The sequence below is a fragment of the Ahaetulla prasina genome, chromosome 8 (assembly GCF_028640845.1).
Source record: "Ahaetulla prasina isolate Xishuangbanna chromosome 8, ASM2864084v1, whole genome shotgun sequence".
Classification (NCBI taxonomy): domain Eukaryota; kingdom Metazoa; phylum Chordata; class Lepidosauria; order Squamata; family Colubridae; genus Ahaetulla; species Ahaetulla prasina.
In genome coordinates this window covers 69,196,974-69,216,952 of record NC_080546.1, presented here as the reverse complement: position 1 = coordinate 69,216,952, position 19,979 = coordinate 69,196,974, and the positions used below count along the sequence as shown (strand labels likewise).

Below are 19,979 nucleotides of genomic sequence, written 5' to 3'. Positions count from 1 at the left end.
CAAATTCTCCTTTACAGCTAATTGCAGGGACACTGCAGCACTGCAGTTCTTATCTCCACTCTAACCTGCTCTGCCAAGTTCCTACAGGCCTTAGGCCTTGCTGTCCCACCACACTGGCCTTGGTCCTGCTTCTTACCTCACTGGATTCCCCCCTCACTAATTGCTCATTTACTTTCTATAGCTCTCTGAAGCTTGTGTTAGAGAAGGAGAGCAGACCACTCCATTCCTTGGCATTCCTAGGCTACATGGATGTGTCTAGGAACCAAGCATCATTTTCAGAGCAGTTGCAATGAAAATGGCACCTGCTTCCGGGACTATGCCATGTGGCCTGCATGGATGCTGAGGAGTGGAGTAGCCTGATTTCCTTCCTAACACGGCTTCAAAGATCTACAGAAAATAAATGAGCAATTAGTGAAGGGAGTTGGACCCAGTGGGGTAAGAAACAGGCCCAAGGCCAGCATGGTAGAAAAGGCCTATGGGGACTCTCAGGGCAGGGAATGGACCATGAGGTGCCTTAGGGTGGGGGAGGGCTTGGTGGCCTTGGCAGGTGGCCTGGGTTTATGCTAGATCTCCCAGAGCCTCCCCCATCCCTGAAGCACCCCATGCTCTACTTAATGACCTACTGAACAACTGCATTAAGGAGGGCAGGGATGGGGATTGTTAAGCAAGGCAACCATGTGGGTGTCTTGTTTAATAATCATCATAACTTACAACCATAATGAGCAGCTCCATTATGGTGTTAAATTGAGAACTATATAATTAATTTTAGATTTCGTGGCAATTGTAAACTTCCTTTTTCTCTACTAATTAAAGTGGAAAAAGGTAAGAATTTCTGGATCAAATCTAATGAATTTGTTATTTTTTAGGCTTTTGAGAAATGGAAAAAAAAGAAAGCTGCATATTTAAAACAGCAAATGTATAAGGAGAAAAGAGTTGAAAGATTAAAAAAGAAGGAGGAGCAGGAGGTTGTTGCAGAGAAGAGAAAAGACAGCAGATCCGCAGTTGAAAAATGGTATACTTAATTTTGAATTTTGTAAATTTGATTATGTCAGCTACTTCTAACTAAGTTTGTTCTGCATATGTAGAACTTTGTTACACATCTTACTATATTTTATGAAAATGCATATTTCATCTTACGTTATTGTGGGAAGAAAAATCCAGTACAGTTCCAAGCCAGGATAAAGGCTCTGGAAATAAAATGGCGACTGACTGCAAAGAAAGAAGGTTTATTTGGTTTCCAGAAACTTCAGTGACAGCAGCAATGTTTCTGGGACAGCAATGTTTCTGGGACACCCTTGGCTGGGTGAATGGATGGATCTTTATAGGCTTCTTGGGTTTTATGATTGAGATGCTCCAGGAGGTTGTACAATGTAGTGAGTCTTGTGTCTTTTACTATTTCAGTGGTGGTGGATTGATCCTATAATGTCCTAAAGGTCATGTCCTGTTCTTAGAATTTGAGTGGGGGAATGTAGATTTTAATCCTATCAACTCCAACCTTCTGTGCATTTTCTTTATGAATAGATTGGCCCAGTCTTCCTATATGGATACAAAATCTCCATTTTAAAAAACCAGTCTCTTCTGCTTGAGGCTGTTTTACTATGGCAGGAAGACTGGGGCTACTTTCTGCCTTTAAGAATATGTTTCTCCATTTCTCCTTTGGGGAAATATTCTATCCTGCCTCTTTTAATATTAAGAATAAAGAATATTTTAATGGGGGGTGTCCTACAATTCCCTCTTTCTGCCATATAAGTGTGCATGACACACACCCTTTTATTGGCACAAGATTAAGAATTGATCTTATCAGGGAGACTTGATGGGTGCTTTTAGGGGGAGTTTTAGGATGCATGGAAGCAAGTTGTCAAATTGTTGATGCAAAAGGGAAGGTATTGATAGAGGTAGCAGAAAAGGATCCCTGCAGTGGCTCCCAAAAGGAGAGCTTTCAATCCATGAAGGTCTAGCAGCCAGGACAAAAGTACTGTTAAGTAGAAAGGAAATTTATAGTATCCAATATTCTGTGCCAATACTTTTTAGATGTTTGATGTCACTTTCTGTGAGCTTTCAGTCAGATTGAAGCAAGCACGTCCCAAAATTCTTTGCAGCCATGATTGTGCCTTAATAGATAATGAAAAGGCTGCCTATTTTCAAGGGTTGCTTCCTGAACCTGCCTTAGCTCTTACTTTAGTGCGTCCAGGGTTTATGATGTCAAATTGAGGTTAACCAGTGTGCAAACCCAGGCTATTGATATTTCTGAAATTGCACATTATAAGATTTTCTTTCTTTGCCTCATTTACATTGTAATTACACAGTTAAGCCATCCCTCCATGAATCCACTTAACTATGCAATTACAATGTAAATGAGGGAAAAAACCTTACAATGAGTTTCTGCCCATCCCCCATAGTCTTTCTAGTGGTCTTCTAAGGCTTTGAAGAGAGTCTTTAGTCTCCACTTATCCATTTCAGGATCCTCTTTTTTAAGTCTGATGGGTGGTGTTGGGCTTGGCTTGGTGCTAAGGCTGGTCAGTCAGGTTTGGGGAGGACTGTTCCACTCTGGTCGCAGTGATGACTTTCTAATAGATGACCAGATCCAAACCAAATTCCCTGGTTCAAAGGGATAGAGGGTCTCCTTTGGAGGAAGCGTCTGGATCAGTGTGCTTTGCTTCCACAGGTTGTGGAATTGTTTGTGCAGGGCAGAAAGATATGAGAACAAGACCACTTTCCCCTTTGTGGTTGACTCCCAAGAAAGGCATTGATGGATAAGGAATGGAGGTCATAAGGAATGGAGGACATAAGGAATGGAGAACAGAGGATAAGAGATGGAGAGGTGGAGTGGGGCGGATCGCCTGCAGGGAGGGTTTGAAAAGACAATAATTCTGGGTTTTTTGAAGGGTGGTGGTTCTAAGGGTTTGAAAAGACAATAATTCTGCAGTTGTTAAAGAAATAGATAAACCAAAATGGGGACACCAGAGATGAGAAAGAAGAAAAGCTGGATTCTGTAATAAGACAAAAGATATCTGGTGATGAAAAAGAGCAAGAAAAGACAAAGTGAAAATGAAAATAATTTGCAAATGCAACATAAATTTTGTAAAGCACATATTAAAGAGGACTTTAGGACTGGCAGCTTGAGAATGCTGGTCAGCTTGAGAAAGCTGAAAGTTCCAAATAATTTTATTTATTATTGTTGTTGTTAGTTGCAAAGTCGAGTCCAACCCATCGCAACCCCAGGGACAATGTTCGTCCAGGCCTTCCTGTTCTCTACCATCCTCTGAAGTCCATTTAAGCTCACACCTACTGCTTCAGTGACTCCATCCAGCCACCTCATTCTCTGTCGTCCCGTTCTTCTTTTGCCCTCAATCTTTCCCAGCATTAGGTTCTTCTCCAGTGAATCCTTCCTTCCCATTAGGTGGCCAAAGTATTTGAGTTTCATCTTCAGGATCTGGCCTTCTAAAGAGAAGTCAGGGTTGATCTCCTCTAGAACTGACCGGTTTGATTGCCTTCTAGAGTCCAAGGGACTCACAGGAGTCTTCTCCAGCACCAGAGTTCAAAGGTTTCAATTCTTTGGCGCTCAGCCTTTCTTATGGTCCAACCTTCACAGCCATACATTGCAACTGGGAAAACCATTGCTTTGACTATACACACTTTTGTTGGCAGGGTGATGTCTCTGTTTTTTAGTACGCTGTCTAGATTTGCCATAGCTTTCCTCCCCAGGAGCAAGCGTCTTTTAATTTCTTGGCTGCAGTCCCCATCTGCGGTGATCTTGGAGCCCAGGAAAATAAAATCTGTCACTACCTCCATTTCTTCACCATCTATCTGCCAGGAATTGAGAGAGCTGGATGCCCTGATCTTAGTTTTCTGAACGTTGAGTTTCAAGCCAACTTTTGCACTCTCCTTCTTCACCCGCATCAAGAGGCTCTTTAGTGGTATCATCTGCATATCTGAGTTGTTGATATTTCTCCCAGCAATCTTAATTCCAATTTTTGATTAATCCTGCCCCGCCTTTCTCATGATGTGCTCTGCATATAAGTTAAATAGTCAGGGTGATAATATACAGCCTTGCCGGACTCCTTTCCCAATTTTGAATGAATCAATGGTTCCATGTCCACTTCTCACTGTTGCATCTTGACCTGCAGATAGGTTTCTCAAGAGCCAAATAAGATGGTCTGATATTCCCATCTCTTTAAGAATTTGTCATAATTTGTTGTGCTCCACACAATCAAAGGCTTTAGTATAGACAATGAAGCTGAAGTAATGTTTTTCTGGAACTCCCTAGCTTTCTCCATGATCCAGTGTATTTTGGCAATTTGATCTCTAGTTCCTCTGCCTCTTTGAAATCCTGCCTGTATTTCTGGTAGTTCTCAATCCACATACTTCTGGAGCCTAGCTTGTAGGATTTTAAGCATAACTTTACTAGCATGTGAAATGAGTGCAATGGTGCGATAGTTTGAACGTTTTTTGGCATTGCCTTTCTTTGGAATTGGAATGTAAACTGACCTTTTCCAATCCTGTGGCTACTGTTGAGTTTTCCAAATTTGCTGGTAAATTGAGTGAAGCACTTTTACTACATTGTCTTTTAAGATTTTGAATAGCTCAACTGGAATACTGTCACTTCCATCAGCTTTATTGTTGCTCAGATTTCCTAAGGCCCATTTGACTTCACATTCTAGGATGTCTGGGTCGAGGTCAGTGACCACCCCATCGTGGTTATCAGGGACATTAAGCTTTTTCTTGTATAGTTCTTCTGTGTAATTTTGCCACCTCTTCTTAATCACTTCTGCCTCTGTTAGGTCCCTGCCATTTTGTTCCTTTATCATGCCCATTTTTGCATGAAACTTTCCCTTGATATCTCCAATTTTTTTGAAGAGATCTCTGTTCCTCCCTATTCTATTGTTTTTTTCTATTTCTTTGCACTGTTCATTTAAGAAGGCATTCTTATCTCTTCTAGCTATTTTCTGGAATTCTGCAGTCAGTTGGGTGTATCAGCCTGTGCCCTGCTTCATTTTGTACACCAAGGCCAAACTTGCCTGTTATTCCAGTTATCTTTTGACTTCCTACTTTAGCATTCCAATCCCCCGTGATGATAAGGACATCATTTATTGGTGTTAATTCTATAAGGTGCTATAGGGCTTCATAGAACTGGTCAATTTCATCCTCTTCAGCACCAGTGGTTGGGGCATACACTTGGATTACTGTGATATTGAATGGTTTGCCTTGGATTCGAACTGAGATCATTCTGTCATTTTGGGGATTGTATCCCAGTATTGCTTTTCCTATTCTTTTATTGATTATGAAGACTCCATTTCTTCTGAGGGATTCTTGCCTGCAGTAGTATACCTGATGGTCATCTGAATTAAATTCACCCATTCCTGTCCATTTTAATTCACTGATTCCTAAGATATCGATGTTCAATCTTGTCATCTCTTGTTTTACTACGTCCAGCTTGCCTTGATTCATGGATCTTACATTCCAACTTCCTATGGAGAGAAAATCTTTACAGCATCAGACATTCCTTTCACCACCAGATACATCCACAGCTGAGCGTCCTTTCAGCTTTGGCCCAGTCACTTCACTCTTTCTGGCACAACTAATACTATCCCTCTGCTCTTCCCCAGTAGCATATTGGACACCTTCCAACCTGAGGGCTTATCTTCTGGCGTCATATCTTTTTTCCTTTTGGTACTGTCCATGGAGTTTTCATGACAAAGATACAGAAGTGGTTTGCCATTTCCTTCTCCAGTGGATCACGTTTTGTCAGAACTCTCTGCTATGACCTGTCCGTCTTGGGTGGCCCTGCACGGCATAGCTCATAGCTTCATTGAGCTACACAAACCCCTTCTGCACGACAAGGCAGTAATCCATGAAGGGGAAATAATTTTATACACCTAGTATTTTAGTGTGTACAATTTGTGAGGAGTATGGAGAGTCTACCTTTAATATTTGTTTTACAATATCTAAACATTCTGATAGCATTTGGCCCAGTATTATCAATACACAGTTTTGAAAATATCACATTATTTTTGAAAAATGCCTAAATGTTCCAGGATTAGTTCTATAGTAGTTCTACTGACTACTGATAGAATAAGAAAAGTAATTTAATAAGAAAAAGGTTATTTCTCTACACAAGCAAACTTGACAGGCTCCTGTGGATGGATGGACATACCTCATGTTTTAGAAAAAGGATGGACAGATAAAATCCACTTACAACACATACAGAAAATGCACAAATAAGACAGGGTGAAGGGAACTGTGTTCCCTTTTTTCTTTCCCCCCTGTGGCATTAAAAACAGCCCAAGTTTGTCAGGAGGGAATGTTTGAAGCTCAGTGAGAGGAAATGAGCTTCTCTTCACCCTGTTTTACTGACCAGGCAAACTAGGGTGAAGATATTTTTCTTTTTATTGCTTATTTTAACATTATTTTCTAACAGAATTTAAAATTCTTGTCTCAATGAATTAGTGACATTTAACAGTTACATTTACCTACAGACAGTTACATTTACACACAAGGACTTTTACACACATACACACATAAAGACAAGAAAAAGAAGAAAGAAAGGGAAAACAGAACTCTCAGGTTTACACTCCCTGTTCATTCTGACTGTAAATCACTGTTAACTCAAATTAGAAAGGAAAAAAAATCTTAACAAACACATTAATTGCATAGAGAAGGAAAAAAAAAATCAGTGTTACTATATTTTTCTTTTAACTATTTTCATTTAGCCAAATTAGTTTTCCATCGTCTCTGAGCAAAGTCCATCTCCTGCAAAATTTCCTTGCTCATATCTTCTTCATACCAGCCAGGACAGGCAGCAGCCTCTTGTCCCAGGCATCAAGCAAGTCTCCTAGAAGGGATCCTGGCATGACACTCGAGCTCGAGCTTCCCATGTCTCTCTACTTCCAATGTAGAGATTTAATTGACCCCGCCGGGTCCCTTTGGTGACAAAATCGCCTACCAAGTTTCTACCCCACCTAAGAGTCTTTGGACGAAAAAGGGGTCCAGGAGGACTCTGGTTCCGTATCAGAGTAAGGGCACCTTCTTCCTAGGAAACACCTGGCTCCAGTTTTTGGACCAAAAAGGGATCCAGGAGGACCTATACTCCCTTTGACAGGGAGTACAGGCACCTCCTTCCACAGTTTTTCTTGCCTCAGTTTTCAGGCCCAGGAGAGTCTGGGAGGACATCTGCGCTCCCTAGCAGTGGTATGGGCACCTAGTGAATGGACTTTACTCAGTGACTTCCTAGCTGGCTGCCCATGTTCATCTCTCTCACTCATTTTTCCATTCCACTTCCAGAGCCTTTTAAAAGCATTTTTTACAACCTCTTCGGCTGAAGAGGTTGTAGAAAAAATGCTTTTAAAAGGGTCCTCTGGCAAGCCCAGCTGAGTTGCCTGATTTTCAGAGGCTTTTCTTTTCTTTTAAAAGCATTTTTTTGCCTTTAAAAGAAAAGAAAAGCCTCTGACAATCAAGCAACTCAGCTGGGGTCCCCAGAGAAGCCTTTTAAAAGCATTTTTTCTACAACCTCTTCAGTCGAAGAGGTTGTTAAAAATGCTTTTAAAAGCCTCTGATGATCAGGCAACTCAGCTGGGATCGCCAGAGACTTTTAAAAGCATTTTTACAACCTCTTCAGCCAAAGAGATTTTAGAAAAAATGCTTTTAAAAGACTCTGATGATCCCAGCTGAGCCGCATGATCATCAGAGGCTTTTTTTTACTTTTAAAAGCATTTTTTCAGCCGAAGAAAAAATGCTTTTAAAAGTAAAAAAACAACAACCTCTGATGATCACGCAGCTCATCTGGGCATGAGGGGGGCAGGAATTTTTGTTACCAGTTCTCTGAACATCCCAACCATTGCTACCAGATCGGCGATCTGGTCCGAACCGGGAGCATTTCACACCTGCCCAGCTTCCCTTCTCCCTACAGATGGTCCTGTGTACCGGCCAAACCCCCTTGCTTTCCAGGGTCAGTCAGTTGAACAGTTCTGTTTGCAGCTAGGAAAGACACAGAGGGACAGGAACCAGCTGTGATTGGGAGAATGGTCCTCTCACTCACACATACAGGCATATACACATTTCCCTTACTCTCCTGGGCTTTAAAAGTTAAAATTTAGAGATACTCACGTTCTTTCCAAGCAGCCTGTTGAGCTCAAGACTCAAAACTCCATTTATTATCCTTGCTCCAAATGGTCAAGGTCCAGGGAACCCACCCACAGATGCATGGCTTCTGTTGCTGGCAAGGTGGAGGCTTACCCAGGCCAGGTCCATTAGTCAGGTTAGCTTGGAGTCCCATCCGGCATGCCAAAATGTGGGAAGCAAAATCCGGTCCGGTGCCAAGCCAGGATAAAGGCACTGGAAATAAAATGGAGGCTGACTGCAAAGAAAAGGTTTATTTGGTTTCCAGAAACTTCAGTGACAGCAGCAATGTGGCTGACTCCTTAGTTGGGTGAATGGATGGATCTTTATAGGGTTCTGGGATTTTGTGATTGAGATGTTCCAAGGAGTTGTGCAATGTAGTGAGTCTTGTGTCTTTTACTATTTCAGTGGTGGTGGATTGATCCTATTATGTCCTAAAGATCATGTCCTATCCTTAGAATTTGAGTGGGGGAATGTAGATTTTAATCCTATCAGCTCCAACCTTTTGTGCATTTTCTTTATGAATAGATTGGCCCAGTCTTCCTGAATGGATATAAAATCTCCATTCCAAAAGACCAGTCTCTTCTGCTTGAGGCTGTTTTACTATGGCAGGAAGACTGAGGCTGCTTTCTGCCTTTAAGAACATGTTTCTCCGTTTCTCCTATCCTGCCTCTTTTAATATTAAGAATAAAGACCCAATATTTAATATTACATGTAATAACAGTGGCTAGAATTGTTTACGCGGAAAATTGGAAAAATGGAAATATACCAGCTGAAGAAATGGTGATAAAGAAAATATTAGATTGTGCAGAGATGGATAAGCTGACTATGGAAATAAAAGATAAAGGAGAAACAGAATATTATATGATTTGGAATGTACGGTATAACTATATACCATACATCTACTACAGATAGTAGATGCAAAGATTAGGAAATTAACAAGAAAAGATGATTGACGAACTAGAAAATAGTAATAAGTATAAAGATAGGATAGATGAAGAATATATAGTATCATAGTAGGATGTTATAAAATGTAGACTAAAAAAATATTCAGAATAACAACTACATAGTGTATATATAATAGCATGTATAATATGAATGTGTACTGGTACAGGAGTGTTGTAAAGATGGAAATTGTGATGTAAAGTGAAGAAAATGGTTTAATAAAAATAAATGTTAAAAAAAAAAAGAATTACACCTATTGCTGTTACCTGTCTAGCTATTGCTTGTGCTGTTGTTAATATGCAAGTATATCAAAAAGTAATTCTGGGAGCTTCTCTTCAAAAACGCAGTGCTCTATCTAAATGGCTTGTTACCTTAAAGAGATGAGAGAATGTCAGCTGGTTAGATATAAAAAGAGATAGGATGGGTTATGATCAGTGGTGGGTTTCAAATTTTTTTACTACCAGTTCTGTGGGTGTGGCTTGGTAGGCGTGGCTTGGTGGGCATGGCAGGGGAAGGTTACTGCAAAATCCACATTTCCTCCAGATCAGTTGGGAGGGACTCAGGAGGCAGAGAATAGATGGGGGCGGGGCCAGTCAGAATATTTACTACAGGTTCTCCGAACTACTCAAAATTTCCACTACTGGTTCTCCAGAACTGGTCAGAATCTGCTGAAACCCACCTCTGGTTATAATTACAATAGCCCTTTAAATAGTCTACATGTTATTTGCCATAATTTAGATATGATTCCTAATATTAAGTCAACTTAAAGAAATTTTTGAGGGGTTTCAAACTTTTTTCTTCTTCTTCATTCCCATTTTTCTTTAATTCATTGATCTGGACTTCCATCTCTCAGAAATGGTGTAGGGTCTCTTGCTTGGGCGAGGGGTGGACTAGATAACCTACAAGTTCCCTTCCAACTCTGTTAATCTGTTAAATTTGTTAAATCTATTGCTTCTCTCCTACAGCAGTAAGCTTTAGTTTTTCATAGTGACTTTATCATCTTTTGTGGGTGGACTTAAAAAGTTTGACACAAAAGGGGCAACTTTTCACATTGATATTTGTTAAATTGGTTTGCTGCCCATCTTGCTACAATGCAACTGGGTGGTTTAGGAGACTTTGGGAGTTTATAGCCATGTTTACATATATCATAGCAAAGTCTAAGGCTGTAATATTTTTAACTTTACATTTAGATCACTTGTTCTGCTTTAAAAGGTACATTTATAAGTTGTATTATTTAGGCATAAGAAAAAAATAGCAAAACTATGCAGTCTACAACACCAAATTACAACAGCCAGGAGATAATAATTATTTTAAAAAGTGAAAAAAATGCTGCAGTTTACTTTTTTATTACAAGAACAGTTTAGACAATTAAATGGTTACTTCTGAAATTATTTTAATTGGACCATGAATTTTTACTCCATAGAAGGACTGTTTTTGTATTCTTGTGTTATATTTGATTTATTTCAACAAAATATTATTTTTCTTTTAGATGTTTTAAATATATTTATTGTTTGTGATATTTTGACCTGAAAATATTTGTATGTAATAAATTTTATTTTTCTATGAGGACTCTGTTTTTTTTTAATTGCAGAGAATGTTAATTGAGATACTATAACTGATATGACAAGTGTGAATTTACAAGATTGTTACACTTCTTAATAGACAGTCTTGGTGAACAATTGTCCAAAGAAAAGTAATTTAGCAATTAGTCAAGAAAGGAATGATAAGGGAGTTTCAGAAAGTCAGTGATAACTATATATGTTAAAAGTCCACAAAATTAAAATTTTCAGACATACTTTCAAGTTTTATTATTGTTCAAAAATAATGCTCATTATTGTATAGATAATGTAGCAGTTGTAAACATATTAAATTAAAACAGTATAAAGTAATGGAATACTCCTGGAAAATAGAATTTTAAGATGTCAGCAGTCGTCTAAACTTTTCAGAGAATAGAAACTAGAAATTTGCCTTTTATTACATCCATGAGAATGCTAAACAATTTTAGCTTCATATCTGCCACATTACAGGTATACAGTCATAGATTAAAAAATGCTAAAACACTGTTTCCCTGAAAATAAGACCCAACTGGACAATAAGCCCTAGTATAATATTTTAGGATGCTAATAATTTAAGCCCTACCCAAAATAAGCCCCAGTTAAGATTGTCAACCAGACTGACCAATTTAGTACCATATTTTCCCGAAAATGAGACCTAATGCATCTTTTGGAGCAAAAATTAATATACAAGTGAAACTCGAAAAATTAGAATATCGTGCAAAAGTTCATTTATTTCAGTAATGCAAATTAAAAGGTGAAACTAATATATGAGATAGACTCATTACATGCAAAGCGAGATAGTTCACGCCTTGATTTGTCATAATTTTGATAATTATGGCTGACAGCTCATGAAAACCTCAAATTCACAATCTCAGAAAATTAGAATATTACATGAAATCAATAAAACAAGGATTGTAATAGAACAATGTCAGACCTCTGAAAAATATAAGCATGCATATGTACTCAGTACTTGGTTTGGGCCCCTTTTGCATCAATTACTGCCTCAATGCGGCGTGGCATGGATGCTATCAGCCTGTGGCACTGCTGAGGTGTTATGGAAGACCAGGATGCTTCAGTAGCGGCCTTCAGCTCTTCTGCATTGTTCGGTCTCATGTCTCTCATCTTTCTCTTGGCAATGCTCCATAGATTCTCTATGGGGTTCAGGTCAGGCAAATTTGCTGGCCAGTCAAGCACAGTAATCCCATGGGCATTGGTACTTTTTGGTACTTTTGGCAGTGTAGGCAGGTGCCAAGTCCTGCTGGAAAATGAAGTCAGCATCCCCATAAAGCTCGTCTGTGGAAGGAAGCATGAAGAGGACTTTGGACCACAAAGCAACAGACCAGTTCTTTTTTTCTTTAGCCCAGGTAAAACGCTTCTGACGTTGTTTGTTGTTCAGGAGTGACTTGAGAAGAGGAATACGACATTTGAAGCCCATATCCAGGATCCGTCTGTGTGTGGTGGCTCTTGATGCACTGACTCCAGCCTCAGTCCACTCCTTGTGAAAAGTCCCCAACACTTTTGAATGGTCTTTTCCTGACAGTCCTCTCCAGGCTGCAGTCATCCCTGCTGCTTGTGCACCTGAACTGCAATTATCATTCTAGCTTATTTTGTGGATTACAAATAGTCAGAGACTGCAATATTTTTTACAATATTTTTAAATTTCTAATACTTTTAAATATTTTGTGGATTTTTGTGGGCTACCTTGTATTATCTTTTTATTATGTGCATGTGTGTTTATGTGTGTGTATGTATATGTATGTATGTATATATGTGTGTGCATGTGTGATTTTTTTAAAACTAACAAGCTTGACTTTTTTTCTCTCAATTGAGATACTTTTTTTTTCCTTTTAAAATGAGATTTTGTTTTATTTTGGAAATTTTATTCATCTTTCATTTTCAGTGCATGTGTGGATCACAAATTATATCAAGAGGGCAACGTCAGGATTAGCTACATTAGCTCTCTTATATGCTAATGGTTTGCCCTGTCAGTATTGATGGGAGTTTTCTTGGTGGTTCCTTGATTAATCCATTGTTTACTGTTAATTTGTTTGTCTCAGTTGGTAGTTCCTTGATTGGGGCATTGTTTATTTCTTGATTGTTGTTCTAATGTTAATCTTGGTGTTAATCTTTGCTTATCTGGGTGTTGATTGCTGGTGAGGAGGTGTTATTTTTTTTAACTTTATAATTGTCTCCCTTGAATGGTATGTAGATGTTCTTTATGTGCTGTTAATGGCTATTTTGTGCGAGAGTTAGGCTTCTAGGAACTCTCTAGAATTTTTGGACTTGGATTAGTGTATGATGCTCACGGTTTCTCAAGAGAAATTATGATTAAATCTGTATACAAGCTGTGAAAGTACGTTTGACAGTTAGATGGAATTCATGGATGCACTCTGCTACTCCTCTTCCTGTTTGTCCTATATAGAGGCTATTACAATCCTTAAAGAAGTCTCAGAAGAATTAAAACAAGTCTGGCTTATTTTAAACAAAATTGATGTTTATATAAATATAAAGGCAGATCTACTCAATTTTGACATCCATTATTTTGAACATATCAGCATTTATCTTCTAAAAGATATTTGAAAACATTACAAACATAGACACTTCCCCAAGAAAGATGAAAAATTAAAATTTTAGAGTAACATCTTTGATAATCCCCCAATTAGCCGATATATCCAAACTGAACACAATAGGGAACAAATGGCTTCTGAAAAAAAATGACCCTATATATGAACCTAAGTAGGAAGACCAATTGAAACGTCACTTTTAGAAGTGTAGGAATTTAGCACCCACCCCCCTCCTAGAAGAATGAAATATTCTAGGAAATATTTTAAAAAGCAGAATATTATACCTTCCTGGATGAGAAATGGAGAAACATATTTTAAAGACAAAGGAGCTCCCTGCAACTTCCTGACTCCCCCCCCACCTTTGTCAATGGGCCATTAAAAGCCTCAGCTAAGCTCACTCATTCTCCCCACCTTTGTCAATGGGCAATTAAGGCTTCAACCAAGCTCACTCAATCCCCCCATGATTTGCAACACAATACAACTGAAACTCACCACATGGCAAGGCTCAAGCAAGCTTGAGAGACAGCCAGCAAGGCTAGCTAAGACTCCCACCCCCTGGGAGTCTGACAACCAATCAGGATACTCTTCCTGTGCCCCAGAAAGGTCAAAGCTCAGAAAAAGCATAAAACCAGGGAGCACACAGGATCTCAGGCCCTTTTCTGTTCAGGAACTCAAGCCATGTGATCCTGACCACCATTAAACCATCTTTCCAAGCAGCCTCCATGTTTCCAGTGTCTTTGTCCCCACTTGGAACTGAACCCAGATGGATATTTCTTCCAACAGAAGAAAATAGCAACCAAGAGCAAAGCACCTTCTATCTACCCTAGCCCACACCAGTGAATCGCTCTAGAAACTGAACAATTGCTTTCATAGCCTCCCGCAGGAAGAAAATATGTAAACATCTATAAAAGAGCAGTCAATAGTTTCTAGAAAGGAGACACAATCTTGTGACAGGAAGAATAGTATCCCAGACTTCCCTATGGAGAAAAAATGGTGAGTATTGGTGATAGAAGATTCAATTCTTAGGGGAACAGAAACTGTAGTCTGCAGACTGAACAGTCAATGCAGGGAGGTATGTTATCGTCCTGGAGCAAAAATCAAAGACGTGACTGAGTACCTTACTAAAATAATCAACCCCACAGATTACTACCCCTTTCTTCTTCTACATACAGGGACCAATGACACAACAGTGAATCTGAAAACAATAAAAGATTATGAACAGCTAGGGAAGAAATTAAAGAATTAGGAGCACAAGTGGTGTTTTCATCTGTACTTTCAACAAAAGTCCAATGAGGGAGCAAACGATTTTAGAAATGAACCACTGGCTTAAAAACTGGTGTTGTGAACAGAACTTCGGCTTCCTAGACAATGGTCTGCATTACTTACATGAAGGGCTACTGGCAAAGGATGGAGTGAACGTCACAAGAACTGGAAAGAACATATTTGGAAAATGCCTGGCTCATCTTATCAAAAGGGCTTTACACTAAAATTGAGGGGGGAGGGGGGCCAATTTTCACAACCTTTAGAACCTGATTCCAAGCAAAAATCAGTAGATCAGCCCCCCCCCAACCTTTTGGGCATCAGTTCCCATGGAGAGAAGTTTTTCTGAGGACCAGAGTGGGCAATGTTTCATGTGGTGCCTGCATCTCGCAAATGGACCTTGACTTGTTTGCATGGCCCAGTTTCTGGCATGCCCTGGACCAGTGCCAGTCCACGGACCATGGGTCGGGGACCCCTGTACTAGATAACCAATCTTATAAAGAGGAAGGGAGTAAAGAGAAAAAAGAAATAAATGAAGTAGAGAGTGTTGGGAAGGATGGAAATCCCAGTCACAAAGTAGGAGATATAAGAAACATACCCATAAAGGACTCAAATGCCTATACACTAATTCCAGGGGTAGGTTCCAATTTTTTTTACTACCGGTTTTGTGGGCATGGCTTATTTTGTGGGTGTGGCTTCCTGGTCATGTGATGGTGGATGTGGCTTCCTGGTCATGTGACTGGGCTGTCGTGGCCAATTTATTTATTGATATGGATTTTTATGTTTTACATCTATAGTTTTTATATAGTTTTATCTCACTGTTGTGTGCCACCCAGAGTCACCTTTAGTGAACTGCTGTCATCAGGATCTAAGGCAAAAATATTCAGAAGGGCCCAAAAGCTAATGCAGCTTCTATAAAAGCATTTGCAGGACTATTCATATAAAAACCTGGGCGAGATTGCATCTTTGCAGATATTCAAATACCTGGGAAGGGAGTGGAGATAAAACCTCCCACAGCAAAGCCCATAAAAATCCTGATCTTGAGTGAGACATAGACTGGATCACCTTATTTCAGAAGGCGTTTAGTGGCATCTTTTATTTTATTGAAAGCTGAAAGACCAAAGTCTGATTAGCAAATCTGTTCCTTCTTTAAAACTTGAAGAGAAAGATTCCATTGCTTCTTATTGTCCCTTCCCCTGGCTCAGGGGTCTGCAACTTTAAACATTCCCTCTCATCTCTCTCTTTCTCTCTCCCTTCCTCTCTCTCCCTCTCTCTCTCTCTTTTTCTCTCTTCTCCCCCTCCCCGTGTCTGTGTTTGTGTGTGGGTGGGTGTGTCTCCCCCACCCACCCATCCCAGTCTCTGTCTTCTCATTCTCTAGGAAAGACCTGTGTACTTTCCTTGGGGTTTTTCACAACCCATTTTTCTTTGTTCCTTTTGGAAATCTGGGCTTGCTGAGGAATGAGCGCTGGAGGCTTTCCTCCTCCCCCTCCTCCCCTTGTGACCCTCTTGGGGCTGGAAGGGTGAGCACGAGAGGAGGGGGAGGAGGAGGGAAGCCTCTGCTGCTCACTACTCAGCAAGCCCGGATTTCCAAAAGGAAAGAAGAAAAACAGGTAGCGAAAAGCCCCAAAGAAAGCACACAGGGTTTTCTGAATGAGAAGACACACAGAGACAGTGTCAGCCTCCACTCCACTCTTCATTTACTTTTAAATGATTATATCAGTAGATAGAATGTAAAATGTTTATTTCTGTATTATAAACTCTTAAGATCATGAGATGTATCATACCACCCATGACCCAAAAGGAATTGGGAGAGCTACGTAAATTCATAGACAAAAACCTAGAACGGGGCTTTATCCAACCGGCTAGGCCTCGCGTGGCGGCGCCAGTGATGTTCCGAGAAAAGAAAGATGGCTCCTTTCGTCTTATAGTTGACTATAGGAACCTAAACGCATGTGTCTTGAAAACATATACCCCATGCCACTCATGAAAGACATGTTAGCACATTTAGCGAAGGGAAAATTCTTCACCAAACTGGACCTGCGAGAAGCCTACTACAGAGTTCGTATAAAAGAGGGGGATGAATGGAAAACCGCTTTCAACTGTCCACTAGGATGTTTCCAGTTTCGAGTACTGCCATTTGGACTGCAGGGGGCGCCCGCAGTTTTTATGCAACTAATAAATGAAATACTCCATCAGCATTTGTTCAAAGGAGTTCTTGTCTACCTTGACGACATACTTATCTATACAGAAACAATGGAAGAACATATTAAACTAGTAAGAGCTGTACTCAAAAAGTTATTATCTGCAGAACTATATTGCAAGCTATCCAAATGTGATTTCCATCAAACCAAAATAGACTACCTAGGATATCGCATCTCGGCTGATGGGTTAGAAATGGATCCAGGAAAAGTGAAAGCTGTTTTGGAATGGGCCCCCCCACGCACACGCAAACAGCTCCAAAGTTTTTTGGGATTTGCAAATTTCTATCGTCAATTCATCCCCTCCTTTGCTCAAATTGCTTTACCAATCACTAACCTCTTAAAAACTAAAGGAGACACGAAACCCAAACCATCATCACCCCTCGAATGGACAATGGAATGTCAAGCAGCATTTGAAAAATTGAAACGACTCTTTGCCGCCGAACCTATTTTATTCAAAAAGTTTTTATTAGTCAAAAAAGGTTTATACAAATACATATCAGGTATGGTAAATTTTCATTTTTCTTATCTAAAATAAGAATTTTACTCAAATTTTTTAAACACATACAACAGCCATAAGGCAAGCAGGTGACACGAAGTAGCTAAGTTTACAAATTTTAAATACGTAATAAAGAAGAGTCAAGAATAAACAGAATATCGTACAAAAGAGAATAAGGAAAACCAACACAATCCCAAATATCTTTATCACTTCCTAGTTTTGGATCTCAGAACTCTGGGTTCAGCCTGACCCAACTCCAGGGCCGCAACAGCGGCAGCCGCCTCAGCCCCATGATCTATAACCTCCCCTTCTTCAATTCCTGGGTCATCTGATTCCAGGAAGGCTTTGTGTTCCTCCACATAGGCCGTAGCCTCCGCAATTGTACTGATTTTTTTCGTAATGCCCTCCCGGAAAATCATCAATCCCTCTGGCATCAGCCATCTGAAGCCCACTCCCTTCTGGTACAATTTGCTTGACAAAAAATAATATTTCTTTCTTTTTTCACGTACCTGTCTGGGTATCTGCCTCAGAATGGCTATCTCCCTGGCCCTGTAAATCAGTGCCCCACTCCTATGTTTTTTTAGAATTTCATCTCGCCTCTCTTCTCACAAATTTGACATGAACCTCTCTGGGAACTGCATGCGTGCGTGCATATTGCAATTAACTCTATAAACTCGATCCACATCCCAATTCATGAAATCAACACCTCTCCCAAGAAATTCTCCCAACAATTTAGTCACAACATCTCTCAAGTCTTCTTGGTCCACTTCTTCCAAATTTTGAAACCTAAGGAAATAAGACATTTTATCCATCTGTAGTCCAAGCACAGCATTGCCTGTCGTCTCCTCTCTTTTCTGCACTGCCCGCATCTCTCCCTCCAGACCTTCCACTTTCTGCTTGTTTTCTGCTGAAACTTGTTGAGTATCCTTTAAATCCTTTTGGATAGTCACAATTTCTGCTCTTATTTCATCCAATTTCTTGTCCATATTAGATAACTTTTCCAAAATTCTCTCCATCTCTCCAGCAGTTGGTCTCTGACCTTTTGCCATTAAGGAAAAAAAATACAAAATCCTCAGGCAGGCACAGTATCCTTGTAATTTCCTCCGGATCCACCAGGGGCACTCACAGGAGCAACGAGTCCAGAGTACAGTTAGTCAACCAGGAAGTCAAGGGAAGTGATGTCATCAAAATTCTCATAGTGAAGGCGGAAGCTGGACGCCACCACTGTTCCCCAGAAGGAGGGGCCTCAAACCTTCCTCCTAAATTTCTCCATCACCTCTTCTCTCCAGAGCTCCACAAAACCGGTAATCTTCTTATTTTAAGTTCTCCTCTCTCCAGAATAACTCGTGCTCCTTCCAACCGCAGGGGAGAAAAACCCCCGCACCGGAGCAGTCCACTCACGTTTACCGATATTCCCTTCCCTTCTCCTCCTCAATTCTTCTCCGTGCCCTGTTCACCACCAGGCTGCTGCAGTTATAAATCCAATGCCCCGGTGTCACCGGGCCCAGCGGCCCAGGCGGCCACCAAAATAATGGCGCGGCCTGTGGCCGAACCTCCGAGCCTAGGACGCGCCAGCATCGGTCCCCACAGTCCTGTATGTCGGTTGGGAGACCCCTGGCGAGGCCGCCGAACCTATTTTAAAGCACCCTGACATGGATGTTCCTTTTGTAATACAAGCTGATGCAAGTGACGTAGCAGTCGGAGCCGTCTTGCTCCAAAACAATACTGATGGTAATTTACAACCCTGTGCTTTCACTTCTCGAAAATTGACTGAAACCGAAAGACGATGGGCTATTTGGGAAAAAGAAGCGTTTGCAGTTCATTGGGCTCTACGGACATGGAGACAATTCTTAGAAGGTTCAAATCATCCTTTTGAAGTTTGGACTGATCACAAAATCTAGAAGCGCTAAAGACTCCTAGAAAACTTTCGCCTAAACAAGCCCGTTGGGCTCAATATTTTAACCGCTTTAATTTTACTTTACATTATATTCCTGGAGGGAAAAACTTCTTAGCAGATGCTCTTTCACGTTTACCCCAATACAATTGCACTCGTTCCGAGGTGGTTCAACCAATACTTCCCGTGCAACAGTTGGCGGCCCCAGCAATAACTAGAAGCCACTCCAAAGCTGACCCCTCACTCCCAGATGAACTAACCAAATCGTTTAAAGAAGCTTTAAACACCGATGACTGGTACTTAACGCATTCCCATGAATGCACACTCCGAAATGGACTAGCTTGGATTGGAACAAAACTATATGTTCCTCTATCACTCAGAGAAACCATCCTACAACGATGCCATGATGCTAAAATGGCAGGGCATTTTGGATTTGTGAAAACTTTGCATCTTCTTAAAAGACAATTTTGGTGGCCAAGTCTTAAAAGACATTCAAGCATATGTAGCAAGTTGCCCTCTGTGCATCATCCAAAAGGCCTCCGGGAAAACCTCCTGGACTATTACAAACGGTAGCCAGACCAGGAACCCCATGGAAAGAAATATCCATGGATTTCATAGTGGAATTACCTGAAAGTTCAGGCAATACTGTTATATGGGTAGTAACTGACCTTTTCTCCAAACAAGTCCATTTTATTCCATGTTCAAAAATACCCTCCTCAAAGACTCTAGCAAAGTTGTTTGTACAACACATTTATAGACTTCATGGAGTGCCTGATCGCATCATTTCAGATCGAGGAGTTCAATTCACTTCTAAATTTTGGAAAGAATTTTACGACTCATTGGTTCCACCAAGGATTAAGCTCCTCCCATCATCCTCAAACTAATGGAAGCTGTGAACGTTCGAACTCTGTACTAGAACAATATCTCCGATGTTATGTTAACTACCAG

At 40.4% G+C, this 19,979-nt stretch overlaps 1 protein-coding gene across 1 annotated transcript in view; it reads left to right on the top strand.

Annotated features, from left to right (window-relative positions):
- MAP9 (microtubule associated protein 9) overlaps window positions 1–1,022 on the top strand; it is a 45,581-nt gene extending 44,559 nt beyond the window's left edge. The window contains exon 12 of the mRNA XM_058193807.1: window positions 867–1,022. Within this exon, the coding sequence (XP_058049790.1) occupies window positions 867–1,022 (156 nt within the window). The remainder of the gene's footprint in view (window positions 1–866) is intronic.
- The last annotated feature ends 18,957 nt before the right edge of the window (window positions 1,023–19,979 follow it).